The sequence below is a fragment of the Convolutriloba macropyga genome, chromosome 4 (genome assembly GCF_964194025.1).
Source record: "Convolutriloba macropyga chromosome 4, txConMacr16.3, whole genome shotgun sequence".
NCBI classification, from domain to species: domain Eukaryota; kingdom Metazoa; phylum Xenacoelomorpha; order Acoela; family Convolutidae; genus Convolutriloba; species Convolutriloba macropyga.
Genome location: NC_134471.1, coordinates 17,235,027 through 17,259,280, shown reverse-complemented (window position 1 = coordinate 17,259,280; position 24,254 = coordinate 17,235,027). Strand labels below are relative to the sequence as shown.

The 24,254-nt window shown below is 39.4% G+C and overlaps 1 protein-coding gene across 4 annotated transcripts in view; it reads right to left on the bottom strand.

Annotated features, from left to right (window-relative positions):
- LOC142338292 (uncharacterized) overlaps positions 1-24,254 on the bottom strand; it is a 318,225-nt gene that overhangs the window by 269,509 nt on the left and 24,462 nt on the right. For all 4 annotated transcript variants that reach the window (XM_075387974.1, XM_075387973.1, XM_075387976.1 and 1 more), the window contains 5 exons: positions 16,871-16,895; positions 16,354-16,412; positions 15,768-15,958; positions 14,665-14,944; positions 6,367-6,500 (listed from right to left, as the gene is read on the bottom strand). In XM_075387974.1, the coding sequence (XP_075244089.1) occupies positions 6,367-6,500; positions 14,665-14,944; positions 15,768-15,958; positions 16,354-16,412; positions 16,871-16,895 (689 nt within the window). The remainder of the gene's footprint in view (positions 1-6,366; positions 6,501-14,664; positions 14,945-15,767; positions 15,959-16,353; positions 16,413-16,870; positions 16,896-24,254) is intronic.

Genomic DNA, 24,254 nt, shown 5'->3' with positions numbered 1-24,254 from the left:
TTGTTTTTACTTTTTTTTTACTTTTTAAATTTTTTTACTTATTAATCAAACATTACCAAGTAACTTTGTTGAAAATAAATATATTACTTATTAAATTAAAGTAAATCGTATTAAATATTACAACGCAATAATAAAATATCTGAGGCTCCTCATTATAGAGTTAACAAATAATTTGACTTTAGTTTAACTCTATGAAAATTGATCCGAAAACTGCAAAAAAAAATAACATAACCGACTAACTTTGGGCAAATTGCTCTCAAACGACCGGCGAGCGGTTGGCTTCGTGAGTAGCTAGCCATGGTTTAGTGAGGCTAGCTTTTGCTTAATTGAAGGGGCGTGAGGTGAGGGCAATAGATGATGAAATCACGTCACATAACAGCAGCTGAAGCGCAGCATCAACAAAAGAGTTAAGGAGAGAGAGAGAGAGAGAGTGTGAGAGATGAAACGTGAACGAAAAAGAGAAAAAGAAACCCCAACCAACAAAGAGAGCGAGAGAGAGAGAGAGAGAGAGAGAGCTAGGAGTATTTTCCATGAAGAGACCCGACTCTGTAACCTCTAGTTTTCTAGCCTGCTTAGTAATTAAACCATACAGAAAAAAACTAAAAATGCAAAATTCAAAAAAAAAAGTTTCCACATTTTGCAGCGAAAAAGTTTAAAACCATTTTTTTTTCTCTGGAGTTCCGCCATGTAACCCATCTGCAAGACTTGTATAGTTTCGTTGGTCAGTAATGATAAAATGACAAAACTTTCAAATTTTTAAAACAATTGCAAGTTTTAACAAGATCTTGCTAAAATTCGTGATAGTTATATCTTCAAAACGATTTTTTTTTGTCTCAAGAGACTATCCAGTATCCCTATTTAAAGCTTTAAATAGTTTCACTGGCTCAAAAAGATCCATTAAATTGAACATGAAAATAATTTATATTTTGCTTAAATTCGATTCATTAAAATATTGACAACCATTCCATTAACTCTTCAAACTATGCAACTGCTTATTATCAAGCCTCGCAGGTGTTCTCTTGGCACATGATGCCGGAAAAAAATTATTAAAAAAATCAAAAAACTTGAAAAATATTTTAAAACAAAAAACAGCCTCAATTCATGATTTTAAAACAGTGAAAAATTTTCCATTACATCTAGGAGCTATGCAGTAACCCAATTATCAAACACTAGAGGAGGTTTCTCAGCTCTTCAGGCTAGAGAAACCTAAAAAATGGACAGAAAAAATTCAAAAAACTTGAAACTTTGTTATATTAAAAAGTTGAAAGTTATTCAGTGAACAATAAAAATTTTTCATTAAAATATTATCACATCTCCAAGGAGATTTTCTGGCCCCGGGGCCCGGAAAAACTTGAAAATTGACAGTAAACTTGAAAATTGCAAGTTTTGTCGAACTAAAAATTCGTGATGGTAAATTGTTGAAAACCATTGCATTACCACTAGAAACTGTGCAGTAATCTATTATCATACTCTAGAGGAGCTTCCTTGAGACCTAGGGCTGAAAAACTCAAAAAATTTGAAAAATTTCCAAAAATATTGAAAAAAATGTGAAAGCTGGTTTAAATTTATGCCTTGCAAAAGACCTTTATCAACTTTGACCAACCTCAATTTGAGAATGTTCTAACAAAAAATTCGGAAAATGACAAAAAACACGAAAAATTGCAACATTTTGAGCTCAAAATCTTCTAAAAATGACTTATTAACCTTAAACTACGGCCTTCCCAGTAACTTCACCACACTAAGCACTTGAAGGACTACTTAACGCGGCTAAGGGCCTCTAATGAAACTTAATACCCGCTGGGCGCTACCTATTCACCCCGTTTTTAAGGACAACAAGTCAAAAGCGTCAGACGAAAAATTGGTCAGGCGAAAAATCGCATAAAAAAAGACCGACTGGACTAATATAATTGCTACAAACTTCGTTTGAGAGCAATTAATTACCGTCTTCTTTCAAGTTTTTTTCAAAGTCTTAAATCAAATCTTGAAATAGATTAAAACGCATTACTTTATAACCCCACTTCAAATTTAACAAGTGAGTGCAAATGTCTTTTTGTATGATAACTCCGGTATGATGGCAAACTTATCAAACGATAGAATGACGTAAACACTCATTAAGACTCAGGAAAAAACGACGTTATGAATACAAATCCAGCAGTCAACTCATTAGTAGATGACAATCGTTAAAAAATGTGTCTCACTTTTTGCAGCAAAATGGCTGCAACAAAAATTGATGATAACAACCAAATTAAAAATATAACATCGGAGGTGCTGAAATATAATTTTTTGATTTTTTGTGTACAAAAAAGAACTAGTTCGCCAGTTCTCAAACCTAATTACAACTAGCTTTAAAAACAATTTAAAAAATCTAACACAAATTCCTTAAAATCAGACAGTTGTTTACAATAATTGCGTTAGTAAAACTCCAATATGACTTCTAACGAACATATTTTGAAAGATGAGAGTTCTATCTTTGAGTTATTTTTTTACAAATCAAAGAATAGAGCGGGGCGATCACTGCAGTGTTATTACAAAATTAATTGGCATAGATGAAGTAACTGCGGATGGCTATTAAATCAGGTTTCATCTCGATAACTAAACGTTCAGGTTTTCTAATCTCAATAACAGTGCGATATGTTCTCGTAAATCAGATATCAACCAATGCAGAAATATGGCAAACTACTTGCTAATTTACCTAATATTGGTTTGAATTATCTTGTGCCATTGCTATCAGACGCCGTTATTAATATTACATTAGGTCGCATGTATTAAGATTAATTATAGCCTATTTTCTCGCAATTTTTCAAGAAGTACCTGTATTAAGATAATAGTATTTTTCTTACTCGATGCACATGTTGCAATGTAGAGACATTGAAAAGACTTTGTTATGACTTTTCGTTACTCCACCATGTAATGTCGGTCAATTTCTTCCTCGACTTAAAACCGTAACCGAAGATAATGAACACACTCGATTCACAGCAAAAAAAAACAAAAGAATGGAACAGAAAATAAAGAGAGAAAGGAAGGAAATAAAAGACAAGAAGAATGAAATAATTCCGATGAGAAACTATTCTGAAAACTTCTAAATTTACGACGTCCTCCTAAATATTCCCTGAATCTTTATGTTTACTTAGAAGTTTTTGACACCAATTTTGTTCAATTAGAACACTTCTCACTCGACAAACAACAATTAATAACAACAACCCAGTGAGGTAAAACAACAAGCAAATCAATTTAAGTCCACAAAAAAGCACCAACGTTTTTCGTTTATATCAGTTTAAACCAATCTAACTCTAAAGTGCCTCGTGATCTTGCAAAACCTGGCAGAAAAATGGTTATCTTGCAAGATCTGCCAAAAAAAAATGGTTATCTTGCAAGATTCTTGCAAGTTCGTTCCGGTCGAGCTGTCCTCTTATTGGCTTTCATTCATGCAACACATTTCATTTTGACCAGAAATTTACTTAAGAAACAGTTGCGTGTTTTTTAAGAAAAATAAAAACATTTGAATAGCGTTATCACTATAGCAAAAAATCTCAATTTAGACAAAAAGTTGTGCAGAAGGCTACCGTCAAAAACACAAATCGCAGAAGCAGAGAACGTCGCGCCAAAAATTGAATTAATTTAACCGGTTTTCATAGACTTTTGCTCCTTCATAGCAAACGATTTGAAAAGTCTAGAAAACAGGAAAAAAATCCAGATGTTTTTAAAAATCGAAACAAAAAAGCTGAAAAAGCGTCTGATGCTGAAAACTGACTGAATTTACGTCAATAACTGCATTACTTAAAATAAATGAGAAATCTAATAAAATTTTTACTATAGTGCAAAAAAAGATTTCGGCGAAAAATGACATTAAAAACAAAAACATACTTAACATCAACTACTTAAAAACATATTTTAACAAAATTTTTCAGTCCTCTAGAAAAATTTTGTCACATCTTTTACGTCAATATTAATTTATGAAAAGAATTACTCGCTTTTTCTCTCTGCTTTTGCTTCTTTGTCCATTATTGATTAATTTTAACACACATATTTGAAATATATGCTAGATAAACTAACTACTTGGATAGTTCAAAAATTTCCAATTTGCACTTAAAGACTGCTTTCGAAAAGACACACAAAGACAAAAAAATTTCGCCTGACAAAATTTTCTTCTCACCTACATATCTCGAGTTGCATCAAAAGACAATGTGAACAAATTAATGATTTAATTTCTACAATCATTGCATATGTGCACCAAAATGGCCTTTCATTTTTAATTTAATTTTATTCATTTGCTGGCTAACTTATAAAAGAAGAATTGTGACTGTTGTTAGATCAGTTTACCTAGAATAACACCAAAAACCTTTAAATAAATTTAAATTGTACTTTTTAAATTACTTATTTCGTCACATTATAATTTCAGTGCAATTTTTCTCAAATGATTGCAAACTTTATCACTTCAGAAAACAATTAGACAAAAAATAGGTGTTTTAAGGGTTGCTATTTGCACTAAAATTTTGACAAAGAAAGAGATCTTCTATTTAGAGAAAATTTTTTAGAGAAAACTTCTTTAATTTTTTTTCCAAAAAATAGTCACCAATGCGTACAAATGGATTGAATAATCAGTAATCATTAATTGTTGGAGAAAGTAGAACAATTCAGTATTAGACATCCGGAAAAAAATAAGCAAAATATAAGTTAAAGGAAGAAGGAAATTGCGAACTGCCCCAGTCGAGATCAGATGATTATCTTGCAAGATTCTGCCAGAATATTGCAAAAACTGCCTATCTTGCAAGATCTGGCAGGAAAATGGTGATCTTGCAAAACCTGGCAGAAAAATGGTTATCTTGCAAGATCTGCCAAAAAAATGGTTATCTTGCAAGATTCTTGCAAGTTCGTTCCGGTCGAGATGTCCTCTTATTGGCTTTCATTCATGCAACACATTTCATTTTGACCAGAAATTTACTTAAGAAACAGTTGCGTGTTTTTTAAGAAAAATAAAAACATTTGAATAGATTTTAAATCTGGAAATATGAATTATCTGAAAAAAAGCAAATTAAAGTTTGCCTTTGAGAACTGTTAACATAAATTAAATTACTATTAAAAACTTTTTTCCTTCATCTTTATCAAGATATACAAAATTACACGTCTATATTAATTTTTCTGATGAAGAAATTATGTGATAATATTCTTTGCATCTTAAACAGCTTCCTTTCATTTAATTCAGCTCCTTACGCTTAATTTTTTAAGCCATTGCCGAAAAATGTGAACATAATCGACTAACGTCGGACGAATTGCTCTCAAACGACCGGCGAGCGGTTGGCTTCGTCAGTAGCTAGCCACGGGGGGGGGGGTGCACTGGGGGCTGATGGGGGCAACACTGGGTTGGGGGGGCAACAGCGCGGTGGGGATGGGGGTCAACAGGGGGGGGGGGGTTTTCTCAACCTCTCAGAACCGCCCTTCACACCATAAGTATAAGTATAAGTCTCCAAAACAGTTTGAGCTGAAACAGAGCTGAAAGGCTCTAAGAGCACTTAATGCCCGCTGGGCGCTACCTGTTTATCCAGTTTTTGAGGACGAAAAATCAAAAGCGTCAGACGAAAAATCGGTCAAGCGAAAAATCGCATAAAAAAAGACCAACAGGACTAATATAATTGCTACAAACTTCGTTTGAGAGCAATTAATTACTCACGGCTTCCATTTTTTTGAGCTTCGAAGGACTTTAGAAGAGGTTTCGCGTATATCTCTTGCTGTCAGAATTACTCACATTAATCAATTCATCTTGTAGGATCTTGAGCAAAAAAGTGGATATATTAGAGGATTCTGAAAGAGAAATAATTATCTTGTAAGATTCTGGCCGAAAAATTGCTATCTTGCAAGATTCTGGCAGAAAAATGGTTATCTTGCAAAATTCTGGCAGAAAAATGGTTATCTTGCAAGTTTCTGGCAGAATGAATGGTTATCTTGCAAGTTTCTGGCAGAATGAATGGTTATCTTGCAAGATTCTGGTAGAAATCTTGCAAGATTATGCATAATCTTGCAAGATTCTGGTAGAATCTGCCAGAATCTTACAAGATAACCATTCGAAATCGATTGGGGTGGTTAAATTACATGAACATATTCCAAGATGCGTGTTGTATGACAAGATTTTATGACTTATTTTTACTAGTACTGTAATAATGTAAATGTTGAACCGTACTTTGTTTTATAAAATTTTGAATTAACATTTCATAGATTTTAAAAAATCTAAGATCATCATTACTCCTTTTTGAGTCCAGAAAAAGACAGAGCCCCAATACAATTCAATTTCTTAGGATTTCAATGAAAGAAGCGCAATAATAACCGACCGGGTAGGCGACTCGGCTATTCAATTACATCATTTGCTCTTACGTTGTTGTCTCTTTGTCGTCTGTAAGCATCTCGGATCAATTCCGAATAGTCTCCCGCCACATCGATGTCTTGTTCACGGTCGAATGAGTCCAGAGATGACTCGATTCCACTTGGTTTCGGTATCTGCGACACCACTTTTTACCAAACCGCAGATCTCGTTTTGGAATACTGGGGGAAAAATTGGCATTTGAACACACAAACCGACTAGCGCCGGAAAAATTGCTCTCGAACGACAAGCAGGGCAATTTAATTCAGAGAGAATTGTAGCTCTTCTGTGGGTACAAAATTTCCTACGAACTCCCAACCTCCTTCGTACCTCTGTACAGAATCATTTAGCTCTCGGCTTTCACGCCCTTGTGATAGCTTATCTTACAATCTAAGATAGCTTTTACTTTTGCTTTATCAACTGATAGATTTAATTTCTGAATAAGAGCAATTTAGGTCAAACAAAAATTAAGAAGTCAATTTTGAAAAAGACACACAATAAGTGACATTGAAAGAACAAAACGGTCAAGTGAAAAATTTGCATATAAAAGATACAGTATAGATACAGCTGGAACACGCTGACCGATATAAAATCACGCTTATCTGAAAAGACAAATTGAAACTATAGTTTTTAAATATTTTGAGAGCTTTATTGTAGTATAGTTTTTCTGATCGGGTACAAACTTTTGCATAACAAATTCAAAAAAGTTGAAATCAACACTTGACGTCTGCCACAATTGTCTGGTTGGAGTTGGTTGCTACTTCCAAATGTTCATGAAAAACATAAGAAAAACGTAATTTATATGTGAAAGAGGCTAGAGAGGAAAGCTTTAGCTTAATTGAGAGGGTTTGGTGAGCATGAAGGAGAGGAGAGGATGTAGTGAGCTCGGGTGGGGGCGAGTTTGTGGGTTAACGGGAGAAATAAGAAGGTGGAGTGCGTGAGGGCTTAAGTGTGGAAAAGTGAATGCGGGAATGGGGTGAATTGCGAGGACGACGGTGAAGTGGTCAAACCATAGGAACCGTCCTTCACATCATGAATTTATGTCACCTAAACTTCTTCCTTCGGTGAACCACCTACTTAGATACTCGGAGACGATTGGGCCGTCAGGCCCTAAGAGAAATTAATGCCCTTCGAGTTTTAATTGCTTATACAAAACGTCGATAGGCTCCGACAAAAAAATTGCATAAAAACAGATGGAATAATATACTTTCTAAACATTGTTTGAGAGCAATTAAGAGAATAATGTATCGTGTAATTTTCATATAATTTCTATATTAGAATATGTTCACAAAAACAGAATTGAAGCGAGCAAATCAAGTGACCAACAAAAGAATACAACATGTTAGAATATCGATCAAACTATAGTCTTAAACTTAGTGAGAATTAGAAAAAAAGTATAACTAACCAGATTAGGAAGACGAAAGCAAATTGATTTTAATCAGAGAAATTATATAAATGAATCGTCAAGAAATGGTGCTTAGAGTCAATATTCGGTTCAAATTGGTGAATCTAGATAACTAATATTAGAGTGTGATTATTTGATGTAAAATCTTTCCAGCATGTATTGAATGATTAACGAATGTAACGAATTCTTAGAAAAGTGTAAATGCATACCATCTATGGTATCCCCTGCGACTGATTTCTGGGAAATTTGCATAAGCAAACCATAATCGGTAAAGCTTGCGACCCCCACTGTAAATCATGGTGCTAAGATTAGTTTTGTATCTTGACTTTCTCGCACTGATAATGGGTATATATAAAGCTGATTTTTTAGTCCTTTTTCATCCCCAATATCAAATCACCATCTTGATCTAATAATCAGATCTCTCCTGTAAATCCCTAAATTCTACTGTAAAATTTCATGCTTGTTAACCTCTCAATTTTGAGAAATCAATTTTTCTACTTAGTTAAAAACGCTTTTATTCCGCTTGCGAAAACCCATAACCCAACAGGTTATGGGCCCGGCAATTTTCTAAGTCTTAAAACTAATTTCTAAAACAAAACTAATTTGTTGTTGACAGTCATAATCCTTTTCTGCTTAGTACCTTTTCTTTTCACAACTGTTTTGCCTGCTCAAACTACGATGGATCAACAGACAGTGAAGCTGCTGACCTACACAGGAAAGGCACAGGACTTTCCGATCTGGAGCACAAAATTTGTGACAGTGATGCAGACGAAGGGACTCTACAAATCACTACTTGGGACAGAGGAGCAACCCAACGAGCCTGCAGCACTAGACAATGGGGCGAGCAATGATGTAAAGAAGAACCACAAGGTGCTGAAGGATGCATATGAGAAGGAAGTTGCAGATATCAAGGCGAAACGGAACAACGTGTGGTGCCATCTAGCACTGACTCTAGATGCAACAACCCTCATGTTGATGAGACATAACTGTGTGGGAGATGACGGCATCGGAGATGGAGCAAAGGCTTGGAAGCTTTTGCAAGAGAGATTTCAGAGTGTGGAGACGCCGACAATGGTGACTTTGGTGGCACAGCTTGCTCGACTGCAGCTCAAGGATGATGAGGATTTGGATAGCTTCTGCATCAGAGAACAGGAGTTGCTTACAAGGCTACAAGAAGCAGGGGAAGCAGTCTCAGAGACCCACTTCAACGCCTTGGTCCTCAATGGTCTTCCAATGAGGTATGAAAGTTTTGTTATACAGGAAAGTTTTAACCCGGCAACGAACTTCACAGAGTTGAGGAAAAGGCTGCAGAACTTCCATGAGAGTACAACACAGAGTCACAACGGACAAAGTGGTTCAGTGGCACTGGCATTGAAGCGTGACTTCAAGAAGGGACCCAAGAAAGGAAACTGCTTTGTGTGTGGGATCCCTGGACACTTTGACAAGGACTGCAGGAGGAAAGAGACAGCACAATGCAGCAAGTGTGGTGAGAAAGGTCACCTAGACAGGGCTTGCATGAGACAAAGAGATGGAGGCAAACAGGAGTCAGTGGCAATGGGTCCAACATTGGCTTCACCAGACGAGGAATACTGGGCAGCTCTTAACCAGTGGAAGACAGCAGGCATGCTAGTGGACACTGGCTGTACAGATCACATAGTGACGAACATCGATGCGTTCCTGGACTATTTGCCCGTTCAGTCAGTGGTCAGAAATCCCAACGCAGAGGCTTCCAGAGTGCTGGGCAGAGGCTGTGTGAGGATCAACATACCCTCAAACAAAGAGGAATTCCAATGCGAACTCAAAAATGTTTTGTGTGTGCCGGACTATTCTTCAAACCTTCTATCAGTCTCAAGATGCACGGAGTGGGGACATAGCTTCACTTTCGAGAAAAAAACAGCTGCATGAAACTCCAGAAGGGCATCGGGTAAAACTAACACAAGAAAATAATTTGTTCTACTTACCCTGCAGCGTTCAAGAATTCAAGATGAGTTCCAATAACGTGAAACTTGACAGTGCAAGGAAGTGGAGTAGAAGATTGGGTCATTTGAATCAAGCGGATGTAGTCAAGAATGCACCAGAGACAGTGGGAGAACTCGATGATGTATGCAATGTGTGTGCATTGGCCAAGATCACAAAGACTCCAGTACCAAGAGTGGCAGAAACCCAAGCAGACGAGAAGCTCGAGAGGGTGTTTACAGACGTGATAGAACATTTCACAGTACAGTCACTGCCAGGGTTCCGGTTCTGCATTGTGTTTGCAGACCAGTACACGAAGTTTGTGTTTGTGAAATTGCTTAAGGCAACGAGTGAAGCACTGGCCAGCCTGAAGAAATTTGTTCTCCGTCTGGGTACACCCAAGAAGCTGAGGTAAGACAATGCGAAGGAGTTTTTCTCAGAGCAGTTCAAGACATACTGCTTAGATGCAGGCATTCTACAGGAGAAGACGATACCAGAGACGTCACAACAGAATGGTTTAGCTGAGAGGTGCAACAGGACACTGCTGGAGATGGCAAGATGTTTGCTCATTGACTCAGGACTTCCCAAAATGATGTGGGGAGCAGCAATTCTTCACGCAACAAGGATTAGGAACTCGGTTGTGAGACGAGGAGAAGAAAAATGCCCAGCACAGCTGATGCGAGGTATAAAACCTAAGCTTCCAATTGGTAAACTATCTACTTGTGGTTGCACAGTCTTCATGAGGAAGTGGGACAGAGATGTCAGCAAACTTGAACCCAAGGCAATGCAAGGGAGGTTTGTGGGTTACACTGAAGGAGACAACGCATAAGTGGTGTACGTACCCAACAGAAGCAAGGTTGTGGCAGTTCGAGATGTGATCATCAAGGAGTCCGAAGTGGGCTCAATCCCTGACAACACAGAGACGCCCGACCTACTAGATGAGGGGTCACAGCAAATGGATATCTGGCACACAGATGATGGTTATCAAGAAGATGGCAACAAAGAGGAGCAGGGCACATCTACTGAAATAAAGGAAGAGTGGCATGACGCAGAGAGCGTGAACACTCAAGAAACGACACTGAGACGAGGTGCCTCAGATGTTGAGGACGCAGCACTGGATGAAGAATCTAATGCAACAAGAGGGAGTCTCAGAGACTCTGTGTCACTGGAAGACAGTGAAAAGGAGTTCTTCTCACAGACAGTTGGCTTCTTTGAAGAGGCACTGTAGCAAGCGGACAGGGCAGAGCCCAGACGAGGGACACGAGCAAGGAATGTGCCGCAATTTTTTGGAGAAGTCAGGACCCATCTTGCTGTGACTGAGGGTAACTATGTGGAACCCAAAACTGTTTACGAAGCCAAGCAAGCTGACGAAGGGGACCAGTGGTACCGGGCAATGAATGACGAGGTCAAGGCACTCCAAGACAACGAGACTTGGGACCTAGTGAGACCACCCACAGACAGGGACGTCATACCAGGCAAATGGGTCTTCAAAGTGAAATTGGGATCCAATGGTCAAGTCGACGAATACAATGCACGCTATGTGGCGAAATGCTTCAAACAAGTGGAAGGAATGGACTACTTTGAGACTTTTGCCAGAGACATTCACGATTCTACTTCAACTATTAGCGAAGCAGGGCCATGTGATGCACCAGTTTGATGTCAAGACGGCATTCCTGCACTCACCAATCGAGGAAGAAGTGTATCTGGAACAGCCACAGGAGTTTGTAAAACGCGGATCAGATGGGGAGAAGTTAGTATGTCGACTTAATAAATCAATTTATGGTTTGAAACAGGCTGCTAACAACTGGTACAAAGAGCTGGCAAATTTCCTACTGAGACAGGGGTTCACCAGAAGCAGGAACGATCACTGCTTGTTCGCAAGATCAGAGGCAGAGGATCACACCTTCATCTTGGTCTGGGTTGACGACATCATAGTAGCATCAAGAAGTATAGCAGTGATCTCCGATATCACGAAGGCACTAGAGGAAACATTTCACATGGAAGACAGAGGGAGACTACACTGGTTTCTGGGCCTTAGTATCAGACAAGAAGAGGGCAAACTCACAGTCGACAAAGTACGCTACATAGAAACTATGCTTGAGCGGTTTCAAATGGATCAATGCAAACCCTCAAGAACTCCAGCTGATTTGAATTTAAAATTTCAGACAGCCCAGAACGGAGACGAAGAATTTGACCAGAGGATCTACGGAAGCTTGGTTGGATCATTTATTTATCTGGCCAAACAGACGAGGCCAGACATCATGTTCACAGTCAACATTCTGTCCAGGCACATGAACGCACCTACCAATCAACACTGGCTATGCGGAAAACGACTTCTGCGATATCTTCAAGGTTCAAAAGGTTTAAAACTTGCTTACACAAAAGAAGCTAGTTATGATTTAGTGGGGGAAAGTGATGCAGACTGGTCTGGAGATTTGAACGACAGAAAATCAACAACGGGCTATTACTTCAAGCTCAACGGACGTGGCGCAGCACTCAGCTGGGGTGTCAAGAAGCAGGCCACAGTTGCTCTTTTTTCATCAGAAGCAAAATATCAGGGCATGGCAGCAGCAGTTCAGGAAACACTCTACCTGAAACATTTTCTAGAGGATTTTGGAATCCAACAGAAACGTCCAATAGCAATGGGAGAGGACAGCCAAAGTTGTATCAGAATTTGCCAAAACCCCGTCATGCACAAGAGAAGCCAGCACATCGAGACAAGTTTCACTTCATTCGGGACAAGACAGAGGATGAGACTATTTCAATTCATTACGTTCCTACAGACAAAATGGCAGCTGACCTCTTCACAAAGTCCTTAACTGTTCCGAAATTGGAAACATTCAGAGCAGTTTTGACGGGAAGAGACTCTACACAATCAGCTCAAGTTTGAGTGAGGGTGTTAAAATATCGATCAAACTATAATCTTAAACTTAGTGCGAATTAGAAAGAAAATTTAAATTACCAGATTAGAACGACAAAAGCAAATTGATTTTAATCAGAGAATTTATATAAATGAATCGTCAAGAAATGGTGCTTAGAGTCAATATTCGGTTCAAATTGGTGAATCTAGATAACTAATATTAGAGTGTGATTATTTGATGTAAAATCTTTCCAGCATGTATTGAATGATTAACGAATGTAACGATTTCTTAGAAAAGTGTAAATGCATCCATCTATGGTATCCCCTGCGACTGGTTTCTGGGAAATTTGCAGAAGCAAACCATATTTGGTAAATCTTGCGACCCCCACTGTAAATCATGGTGCTAGGATTAGTTTTGTAGCTTGACTTTCACGCACTGATAATGGGTATATATATACAGCTGATTTTCGAGTCCTTTTTCATCCCCAAAATCAAATCACCATCTTCATCTAATAATCAGATCTCTCCTGTAAATCTCTAATTTCTATTGTAAAATATCATTCTTGTTATTCTCTCATTTTTGAGAAATTAATTTTTCTACTTAGTTAAAAACGCTTTTATTCCGCTTGCGAAAACCCATAACCCAACACAACATATTTTCCCAAGCTGAAGACTCTTAGACTATGGAAACAAATTACTTAGTGCTATGACTTTTAGTTTAATTTAAGAACAAAATAATTCAAGATATACAATCTGGAGCGTGTCCACAAACAATGCCTCGTGCGTATTGCGTTCGGTGAACAATTTTTGGATGACATCGTACCGAGCATGAGAGACAAGCTCTGGAGTATTAAGATTATGAGTAGAAAAAAATGTCAAATTAGTGTCGCTATCTAAAGAAGTCGCGTACTAAAATGAATCAATCATTGATTCAAATTTCTCTGGGAAGGACAAAATTTTTGTTTCTAATAATCTCGCGTGAAAAGGCGAGAATGCAGCAATTGGTCATATCAAGAAAAGTGAGTAAAAATGGTCTAAATGAATATGCAACATGTTGTGTTTGGGTACAAGAGCTTGCTATTCAGAAGATCTGAAGTGTCTGGCAAGTTAGAATCCAAAAAAACGGAACACAAGAAACCGTTGTTTCACAGTCTTTGATCAATAATTTTGTCCACTTTATTAATTTTTGTAGGGAAAACAAAAAACATCACTTTTACAAAAATACAAAAAAAACAAGCTAGTCTCTTTTTCATTAGTCTCATCTTCATGATGTTGTTAAGCTCTCTGCTATTATACAACAAAACGATTACCTTCCCGTAAAGACCTTATTTGTTCCAAAAATACTTTAACCACATTCCATATCTTAATTCAATAATATTTCCATAAAAATTAAACAACTATGTTTGTGATGAAATAGTAGATTGTGCTGGGCTAATGAAAATTTTTTTTGTTTATCTTTGTTTCCTTATTTGTTGCACTCCAACATCTTAAATTCTCACAAAAAACCCTTTTTTCTTTTGATTTTCTAAATACGTTAAAACATAAATGCTAATAAATCCTCGTGTCACAGCAATAAGTCCCTCGGGCGACTTCGATTTATGCTTCTGCATATGCATACAGACTAGTAGAACTCTATGAGAGCTACTCAGCGAATTAATGCCTTCTGGTTTTACTTATTCATCCCGATATTGAGCTGGAAAAAAGAAATTGGCAGACGGGAAAAATTTTTCAAGCAGAAAATTGCATTAAGACCGCTTGACAACATAGTAGCTAAAAACGTCGAACAAACATCGCAATGCCTTCAGAGCGGCTCGTTTCAAAGTTTTACGATAGCAATTCGATCGGCAGGAAAAGAAAACAAGAAAAGCAGGCAAAAAAGCGAAAGGAAAAAGAAAACAAGGATAGCTTTTAGTGAGCGGGAACGTGGCTAATAAAAAATCGGCAAACTTGACTCTTTCCCGCTATAAGCAATCCTAAAATTTACGGTAGTCAGGGGTCTGTAGGTTCTAGTCCAACCAGTTGTGGGTTAAACATGAGAACTCTGGCTCAAAAATGAGTGCTGAAAATTACAATTTTCCAAAAAGAGAGCACCTTGAGACGCCTTTGGGCTCATCTCTGCCTCCTTTGTGAACGGATTTGAAGGTAACGTAGTCCCAGTAGCAACTGAACTTCCATTGCGTTCGCTAAGTCCTTTTCTGAAGCCCTCTGGAAAACTTTTTCCATCATTTTCACAATTGCAAACTAGTCCAAATTGGTTTTGGGACGCTTTTATGCATCTGCATAACTTAGACTGACGCCCACAGACGTGTGGTATGTTGTACTTTATGTGATCTTTACTGATTGAACTAAATTTGCCATCTAACCTCAGTACCTGAAACAAGCGTCTGGGTTAACCCAGCACCTCCGACATTTTTTTGTTCTCATTCAGCTCCCATTCAATACCCCCACCTAACCCCTCTTTGCCCGCATAGCCCCCTCTCGAGGCATCCGGGGCCAACATAAGTTGCATCTATTTCCCTCTCAAAATCTGGACTGGCAGCATAAAAATAAAGTTTTAAAATTCAAATTTGTTTAATTGGTATTTTTGTTATCAATTTTGGTTTTTGGTTGTGATGTAATGAAAGAATTCAATTTCGGATGAAAATTGTTGGTTTTTTAAATTTTAGTTCAGTTTTTAAAATAGTTGCTTCAAACTTTATTACTAAGCCTTGACAATGCAGAAAAGGTCGAATCTATCATTTCGTTTACTTAGATTATTACGCATAAAACTATAAAACTGTGACCATTTACGGTTAACACAAAGTCTTTTCATAACCGATATGAGTCGAACATAGTCTTTTCTTAAGTCAATCTCTCAACTTTTCAGGGAGGGGATATACACCAAAAGGGGATATGTTATTTTAATTCAAGCTCTTCGACATCCGAAGGCAGACCAGGCACAAAACTTGAAAACTGATCAATTTCAAATACGGCTACGAACGTCACACTTAGCCGGAAAAACGTACAATGATTTCGGAGAAAACAAAACGCCATTAAGAGCCAGTAAATTGTAGGAAATTAAGGAAAATGCAAGTCGACCGATAAAACGTCACAAAGCAAAAAGGACCTTACGAAAACTACATTATACCACTATATTGAAGCATTATACTTTCTTGGCCAAACGCTTCAAAATAGACTTTATAATCTTTACTGACCTCAGAGAGACATTGACACGCAGCCTTTCTGGAGAACTTGATTAAAGGAGGAATTTTAATCTCATCTATTGGGATCAGTTCAGATGGAAGCAGATTGATGTCTTCTTCTCCCTCGCTTAGTATTGCAATATCAACTCCTCGGAATAGTAAATTGTAGGCTAGCGCAGACATTGAAACCGTTTCCGGAGACTCTGTGGTCATATTGAATGACCCGGGTCGAGGTTTAAAGGATGTTCGCCGTGAAAAACGTAAGAAGGGCGTTGAATAATTGGATCTATTCTGTTACTAACCCCCCCCCCCCCGTTTTTTACACCCCCCAGTTAAAAATTATATGTTGCTATATAGTACGTGGGGGGGGGACATAATAGATCCGAATAATTGATACTTTCACGCCTTTATAATGTACCACTTAAACTTCAAATTATGATGGATAGGTTCAACTATTAAGGCGATACAATTTCCTAGTAAAATCGTCTCGGAAAAGATGTGATTACGCATTATGTCACGACTTATTATAGCTGTGTTCTAACATAGTTTTACAACTTGTTTTCACTGATCCTTAATATTTTTGCGATTATTCCTCGACCCGAAGAGAAGCTAATTGCAGGCGTGAAAAGTGATCGATTGATCCAGAACTCAACGTAGCTGAAACGAGGACTGGTTTATCAAAAAAAAATCAGATTCTACTCGAAATTTAAGAACTTCCAAAAAATTTTGAAGAAAACCTTAGGCAGCACCAATTTCGCTGACTTGGCTAAATAAAGCTGTCACTGAATAAATAACAGAACAAATTTAAAAAATAATGAATGAATAACAGCAAAATAAGGGCAATTTATTCCAGTTTCAAAAGTGTCCGGACAAAACAGTCTCAGAAAAAACTGTCCCAGACAATCCAGTAATAAGATTAACTTAAGCAGCTTCTTTGTTAATTACTGGTGTGCATATCTTTAACTATATTTTAATTGCGACTATGTCGTGGATTGTTTTGTCAGCTTTCTTAGGACTTTTTTATCTGGCACTGTTTTGTGTGTTGACCGATTGAAATATTGAGTCGGATTTTGATAATTTGATTATCAATGATATACTAAGAACAAAATACTAACAATTTTTTGAAGGGGAAGACTGCAACTGAAACAAAAATATGACAGCTGAGCAAAACAATTTAGAAAAAAAAGTGTAGTTGTTTATCGATTCAAATTCATGTTTTTGGTAACAATTCGTATTGAAGTTAATTTGGCTTGATATGTTCTTCACTATCACAGGTTATCGCTGATAAAATCCGCCTATTTTGCCTCCAAATGCAATGGAAACTTCAAAACATAGTTGGATGAACATCCGCATCACGGCAGCAATAAAATGAATCTTAATTTGAAGAATTGAGAATTAAGATTGTTGGGTTATGGACTTTCGCAAGCGGAATAAAAAGCGTTTTTAACTAAGTAAAAGAATTAATTTCTCAAAAATGAGAGAATAACAAAATGATGATGATGGTATGTTGATCCTCACACAGCCTCTGCCCACCACTCTGGAAGCCTCTCCGTTGGGATTTCTGACCACTGATTGAATGAGCACAAAGTCCAGAAACGCATCGATGTTCGTCACTATGTGATCTGTACAACCACTGTCCACTAGCATGCCTGCTGTCTTCCACTGGATAAGAGCTGCCCAGCATTCCTCGTCTGGTGTAGCCAATGCTGGACCCATTGCCACTGACTCATGTTTGCCTCCATCTCTTTGTCTCTTGCATGCCCTGTCTAGGTGACCCTTCTCACCACACTTGCTGCATTGTGCTGTCTCCTTCTTCCTGCAGTCCTTGGCAAAGTGTCCAGGGATCCCACACACAAAGCAGTTTCCTTTCTTGGGTCCCTTCTTGAAGTCACATTTCACTGCCAGTGCCACTGAACCACTTTGTCCCTTGTGTCTCTGCACCATGCTCTCATGAAAGTTCTGCAGCCTTTTCCTCAACTCTGTGAAGTTCGTTGCCGGGTTAAAGCTTTCCTGCACAACAAAATTTTCATACCTCATTGGCAGACCATTGAGGACCAAGGCGTTGAAGAGGGTCTCTGAGACTGCTTCCCCTGCTTCTTGTAGCCTTGTGAACAACTCCTGTCCTCTGATGAAGAAACTGTCTAAATCCTCAGAATCGTCGAGCTGCAGTCGAGCAAGCTGTGCCACTAAAGTCACCACTGTCGGCGTCTCCACACTCTGAAATCTCTCTTGCAAAAGCTTCCAAGCTTTTGCTCCATCTCCAATGCCATCATCTCCCACACAGTCATGTCTCATCAGCATGAGGGTTGTTGCATCTAGAGTCAGTGCCAGATGGCACCACACATTGTTGCTTTTCTCCTTGATGTCTGCAACTTCCTTCTCATATGCATCCTTCAGCACCTTGTGGTTCTTCTTCTCATCATTGATTGCCCCATTGGCCAGTGGCGCAGGCTCATTGGGTTGCTCCTCTGTCCCCAGTAATGATTTGTAGAGTCCCTTCGTCTGCATCATCGCCACAAATCTTGTGCTCCAGATTGGAAAGTCCTGTGCCTTTCCTGTGTAGGTCAGCAGCTTCACTGTCTGTTGATCCATTGTAGTTTGAGCAGGCAAAACAATTGTGAAAAGAAAAGGTACTAAGCAGAATAGGATTATGACTGTCAACAACAAATTGGTTTTGTTTTGGAAATCAATTTTATGACTTAGAAAATTGCTGGGCCCATAACCTGTTGAGTTATCGACTTTCGCAAGCGGAATAAAAAGCGTTTTTAACTAAGTAAAAGAATTAATTTCTCAAAAATGAGAGAATAACAAATTGATATTTTACAGTAGAATTTAGAGATTTACAGGAGAGATCTGATTATTAGATCAAGATGGTGATTTGAATTTGGGGATGAAAAAGGACTCAAAAATCAGCTGTATATATACCCATTATCAGTGTGAAAAAGTCAAGATACAAAACTAATCTTAGCACCTTGATTTATAGTGGGGGTCGCAAAGGTTACCCAATATGGTTTGCTTCTGCAAATCAGTCGCAAAGGGAACCATAAATGGAATGCATTTGCACTTTTCTAAGAATTCATTCACACTTCCGGAGATATCATCATCATTTAATACATGCCGGGAAGATTTTACATCACTTAATCTAACTCTAATAATAGTTATCTAGATTCACCAATTTGAACCGAATATTGATTCTCAGCACCATTTCTTGACGATTCATTTATATAATTTCTTTGATCGAAGTCATATTGCTTGTCTTTCTAATCTGGTAAGTCAAACTTTTTTTCTAAATCTCACTAAGTTTAAGACTATAGTTTGATCGATATTCTAACACCCCCACTCAGACATGAGCTGATTGCGTAGAGTCTGTTCCCATCAAAACTGCTCTGAATGTTTCCACTTTGGAAACGGGTAAGGACTTTGTGAAGATGTCCGCTGCCATTTTGTTTGTAGGAACGTAATGAATTGAAATAGTCCCATCCTCCGTCTTGTCACGAATGAAGTGGAACTTTGTCATGATGTGCTGGCTCCTCTTGTGCATGACTGGGTTTTGGCAAAGTCTGATACAACTTTGGTTGTCCTCTCCAATTGCTATTGGACGTTTCTGTTGGATGCCAAAATCCTCTAGAAGTTGTTTCAGGTAGAATGCTTCCTGAACTGCTGCTGCCATGCCCTGATATTCTGCTTCTGATGAAGAAAGAGCAACTGTGGCCTGCTTCTTGACACCCCAGCTGAGTGCTGCGCCACGTCCGTTGAGCTTGAAGTAATAGCCCTTTGTTGATTTTCTGTCGTTCACGTCTCCAGACCAGTCTGCATCACTTTCCCCCACTAAATCATAACTAGCCTCTTTTGTGTAAGTAAGTTTTAATTCTTCTGAAACTTGAAGATATCGCAGAAGTCATTTTCCGCACATCCAGTGTTGATTGGTAGGTGCATTCATGTGTCTGGACAGAATGTTGACTGTGAACATGATGTCTGGCCTCGTCTGTTTGGCCAGATACAGAAGTGATCCAACCCAGCTTCTGTAGATCCTCTGGTCCACTTGTTCGTCTCCGTTCTGTGCTGTCTGAAGTTTCAAATTCAAATCAGCTGGAGTTCTTGAGGGTTTGCATTGATCCATTTGAAACCGCTCAAGCATTGTTTCTATGTAGCGTTTTTGGTCGACTGTGACTTTGCCCTCTTCTCATCTGATTCTTAGACCCAGAAACAAGTGTAGTCTCCCTCTGTCTTCCATGTGAAAGGTTGCTTCTAGTGCCTTCTCGACATCAGAGACCACTGTCATACTTCTTGATGCTACTATGTCGTCAACCCAGAACAAGATGAAGGTGTGATCCTCTGCCTCTGATCTTGCAAACAAGCAGTGATCGTTCCTGCTTCTGGTGAACCCCTGTCTCAGTAGGAAATTTGCCAGCTCTTTGTACCAGTTGTTAGCAGCCTGTTTCAAACCATAAATTGATTTATTTAGTCGACATAATAACTTCTCCCCATCTGATCCGCGTTTTACAAACTCCTGTGGCTGTTCCAGATACACTTCTTCCTCGATTGGTGATTGCAGGAAAGCAGTCTTGACATCAAATTGGTGCATCACATGGCCCTGCTTCGCTGATAGCTGAAGTAGAATCCTGAATGTCTCCGGCTTACAGGTAGACGCAAAAGTCTAAAAGAAGTCCAGTCATTTCCACTTGTTTGAAGCCTTTCGCCACATAGCGCGCTTTGTATTTGTCCACTTGAGCACTGGGTCCCAATTTCACTTTGTAGACCCTGTTGCCCGGTATGACGTCCCTGTCTGTGGGTGGTCTCACTAGGTTCCAAGTCTCGTTGTCTTGGAGTGCCTTGACCTCGTCCTTCATTGCCCGGTGCCACTGGTCCCAATCGTCACCTTGCTTGGCTTCGTAGGCTGTTTTGGGTTCCACATAGTCGCCCTCAGTCACAGCAAGATGGGTGCTGACTTCTCCAAAAAATTGCGGAACATTCCTTGCTCGTGTCCCTCGTCTGGGCTCTGCTCTGACCGCGTGTTCCAGTGCATCTTCATTGAAGCCAACTGTCTCTAACTGTGAGAAGTCTTCTGTGTCACTGTCTTCCAATGAATCTGAGTCTCTGTGACTCCCTCTTGTTGCAGTAGATTCTTCATCTAGTGCTGTTTCTCCAACATCCGAGGCCTCTTGTCTCAGTGTTGTTTCTCGAGTATTCACGCTCCCTGCGTCATGCCACTCCTCCTTTATTGCAGTAGATGTGTCCTGTCGTTCTCTGTTGTCATCGTCTTGATGACCATCATCTGAGTGCCAGATTCCCAGTTCCGACCCATCATCTAGTATGTCAGCCGTTTCTTTGTTGTCAGGGATTGAGCCCACTTCAGACTCCTTGAATATCACATCTCGAACTGCCATCACCTTGCCTGTGTTGGGTATGTACACCAGGTATCCGTTTTCTCCTTCAATGTAACCCACAAACTTTCCTTCTAGTGCCTTGGGTTCAAGTTTGCTGACTTCTCTGTCCCTCTTCCTCATGAAGACCGTGCAACCAAAAATAGATCATTTACTAATTGAAAGCTTAGGTTTCATACCTCTCATCAGCTCTGCTGGGCTTTTTTCTTCTCCTCGTCTCACAACCAAGTTTCTGATCCTTGCTGCGTGAAGAATTGCTGCTCCCCACATCATCTTGGGAAGTCCTGAGTCAATGAGCAAACATCTTGCCATTTCCAGCAGTGTCCTGTTGCACCTCTCAGCTAACCCATTCTGTTGTGGCGTCTCTGGTATGGTCTTTTCCTGTAGAATGCCTGCATCTAAGCAGTACGTCTTGAACTGCTCTGAGAGAAACTCTCTCGCATTGTCTTGCCTCAGCTTCTTGGGCGTCCCCACACTGAGAACAAATTTCTTCAGGCTGGCCAGTGCTTCACTCTTTGCCTTAAGCAAGTCCACAAACACAAACTTCGTGTACTGTTCTGCAAACACAATGCAGAACCGGAACCCTGACAGTGACTCTACTCTGAAAGGTCCCATCACGTCTGTGAACACCCTCTCCAGCTTCTGTTCTGCTTGGGTCTCTGCCACTCTTGGTACTGGAGTCTTTGTGATCTTGGCCAATGCACACACATTGCATACATCATCGAGTTCCCCCACTGTCTCTGGTGCTTTCCTGACCACATCCGCTTGATTCAAATGACCCAATCGTCTGTGCCACTTCCTTGCACTGTCAAGTTTCACGCTGTTGGAACTCATCTTGAATTCTAGAACGCTGCAGGGTAAGTAAAACAAATAATTTTCTTGTGTTAGTTTTACCCGAGTGCTCTTCTGGAGTTTCATGCAGCTGTTTCTTTTCTCGAAAATGAAGCTATGTCCCCACTCCGTGCTTCTTGAGACTGATAGAAGGTTTGAAGAATAGTCCGGCACACACAAAACATTTTTGAGTTCGCATTGGAATTCCTCTTTGTTTGAGGGTATGTTGATCCTCACACAGCCTCTGCCCACCACTCTGGAAGCCTCTCCGTTGGGATTTCTGACCACTGATTGAATGAGCACAAAGTCCAGAAACGCATCGATGTTCGTCACTATGTGATCTGTACAACCACTGTCCACTAGCATGCCTGCTGTCTTCCACTGGATAAGAGCTGCCCAGCATTCCTCGTCTGGTGTAGCCAATGCTGGACCCATTGCCACTGACTCATGTTTGCCTCCATCTCTTTGTCTCTTGCATGCCCTGTCTAGGTGACCCTTCTCACCACACTTGCTGCATTGTGCTGTCTCCTTCTTCCTGCAGTCCTTGGCAAAGTGTCCAGGGATCCCACACACAAAGCAGTTTCCTTTCTTGGGTCCCTTCTTGAAGTCACATTTCACTGCCAGTGCCACTGAACCACTTTGTCCCTTGTGTCTCTGCACCATGCTCTCATGAAAGTTCTGCAGCCTTTTCCTCAACTCTGTGAAGTTCGTTGCCGGGTTAAAGCTTTCCTGCACAACAAAATTTTCATACCTCATTGGCAGACCATTGAGGACCAAGGCGTTGAAGAGGGTCTCTGAGACTGCTTCCCCTGCTTCTTGTAGCCTTGTGAACAACTCCTGTCCTCTGATGAAGAAACTGTCTAAATCCTCAGAATCGTCGAGCTGCAGTCGAGCAAGCTGTGCCACTAAAGTCACCACTGTCGGCGTCTCCACACTCTGAAATCTCTCTTGCAAAAGCTTCCAAGCTTTTGCTCCATCTCCAATGCCATCATCTCCCACACAGTCATGTCTCATCAGCATGAGGGTTGTTGCATCTAGAGTCAGTGCCAGATGGCACCACACATTGTTGCTTTTCTCCTTGATGTCTGCAACTTCCTTCTCATATGCATCCTTCAGCACCTTGTGGTTCTTCTTCTCATCATTGATTGCCCCATTGGCCAGTGGCGCAGGCTCATTGGGTTGCTCCTCTGTCCCCAGTAATGATTTGTAGAGTCCCTTCGTCTGCATCATCGCCACAAATCTTGTGCTCCAGATTGGAAAGTCCTGTGCCTTTCCTGTGTAGGTCAGCAGCTTCACTGTCTGTTGATCCATTGTAGTTTGAGCAGGCAAAACAATTGTGAAAAGAAAAGGTACTAAGCAGAATAGGATTATGACTGTCAACAACAAATTGGTTTTGTTTTGGAAATCAATTTTATGACTTAGAAAATTGCTGGGCCCATAACCTGTTGAGTTATCGACTTTCGCAAGCGGAATAAAAAGCGTTTTTAACTAAGTAAAAGAATTAATTTCTCAAAAATGAGAGAATAACAAATTGATATTTTACAGTAGAATTTAGAGATTTACAGGAGAGATCTGATTATTAGATCAAGATGGTGATTTGAATTTGGGGATGAAAAAGGACTCAAAAATCAGCTGTATATATACCCATTATCAGTGTGAAAAAGTCAAGATACAAAACTAATCTTAGCACCTTGATTTATAGTGGGGGTCGCAAAGGTTACCCAATATGGTTTGCTTCTGCAAATCAGTCGCAAAGGGAACCATAAATGGAATGCATTTGCACTTTTCTAAGAATTCATTCACACTTCCGGAGATATCATCATCATTTAATACATGCCGGGAAGATTTTACATCACTTAATCTAACTCTAATAATAGTTATCTAGATTCACCAATTTGAACCGAATATTGATTCTCAGCACCATTTCTTGACGATTCATTTATATAATTTCTTTGATCGAAGTCATATTGCTTGTCTCTCTAATCTGGTAAGTCAAACTTTCTTTCTAAATCTCACTAAGTTTAAGACTATAGTTTGATCGATATTCTAACAAAGATAAACAATAAATTGATTAGGGCAATAATAGCTTAGCTGTCCGCGCATTGATTTGATGACAATTATTTAGCGCCAAATTACCCAATGTGCAAAATCACCCAAAGCTATAATGCCCATTTTCATTCCCGTTGATCTTTTCGGTCAATAAACCTATTAAAAATTACAAGTCGGTAAATTACAAGCATGCTTTATCATACTTAAGAGGACAGTTCAAACCCATGTTTGACGG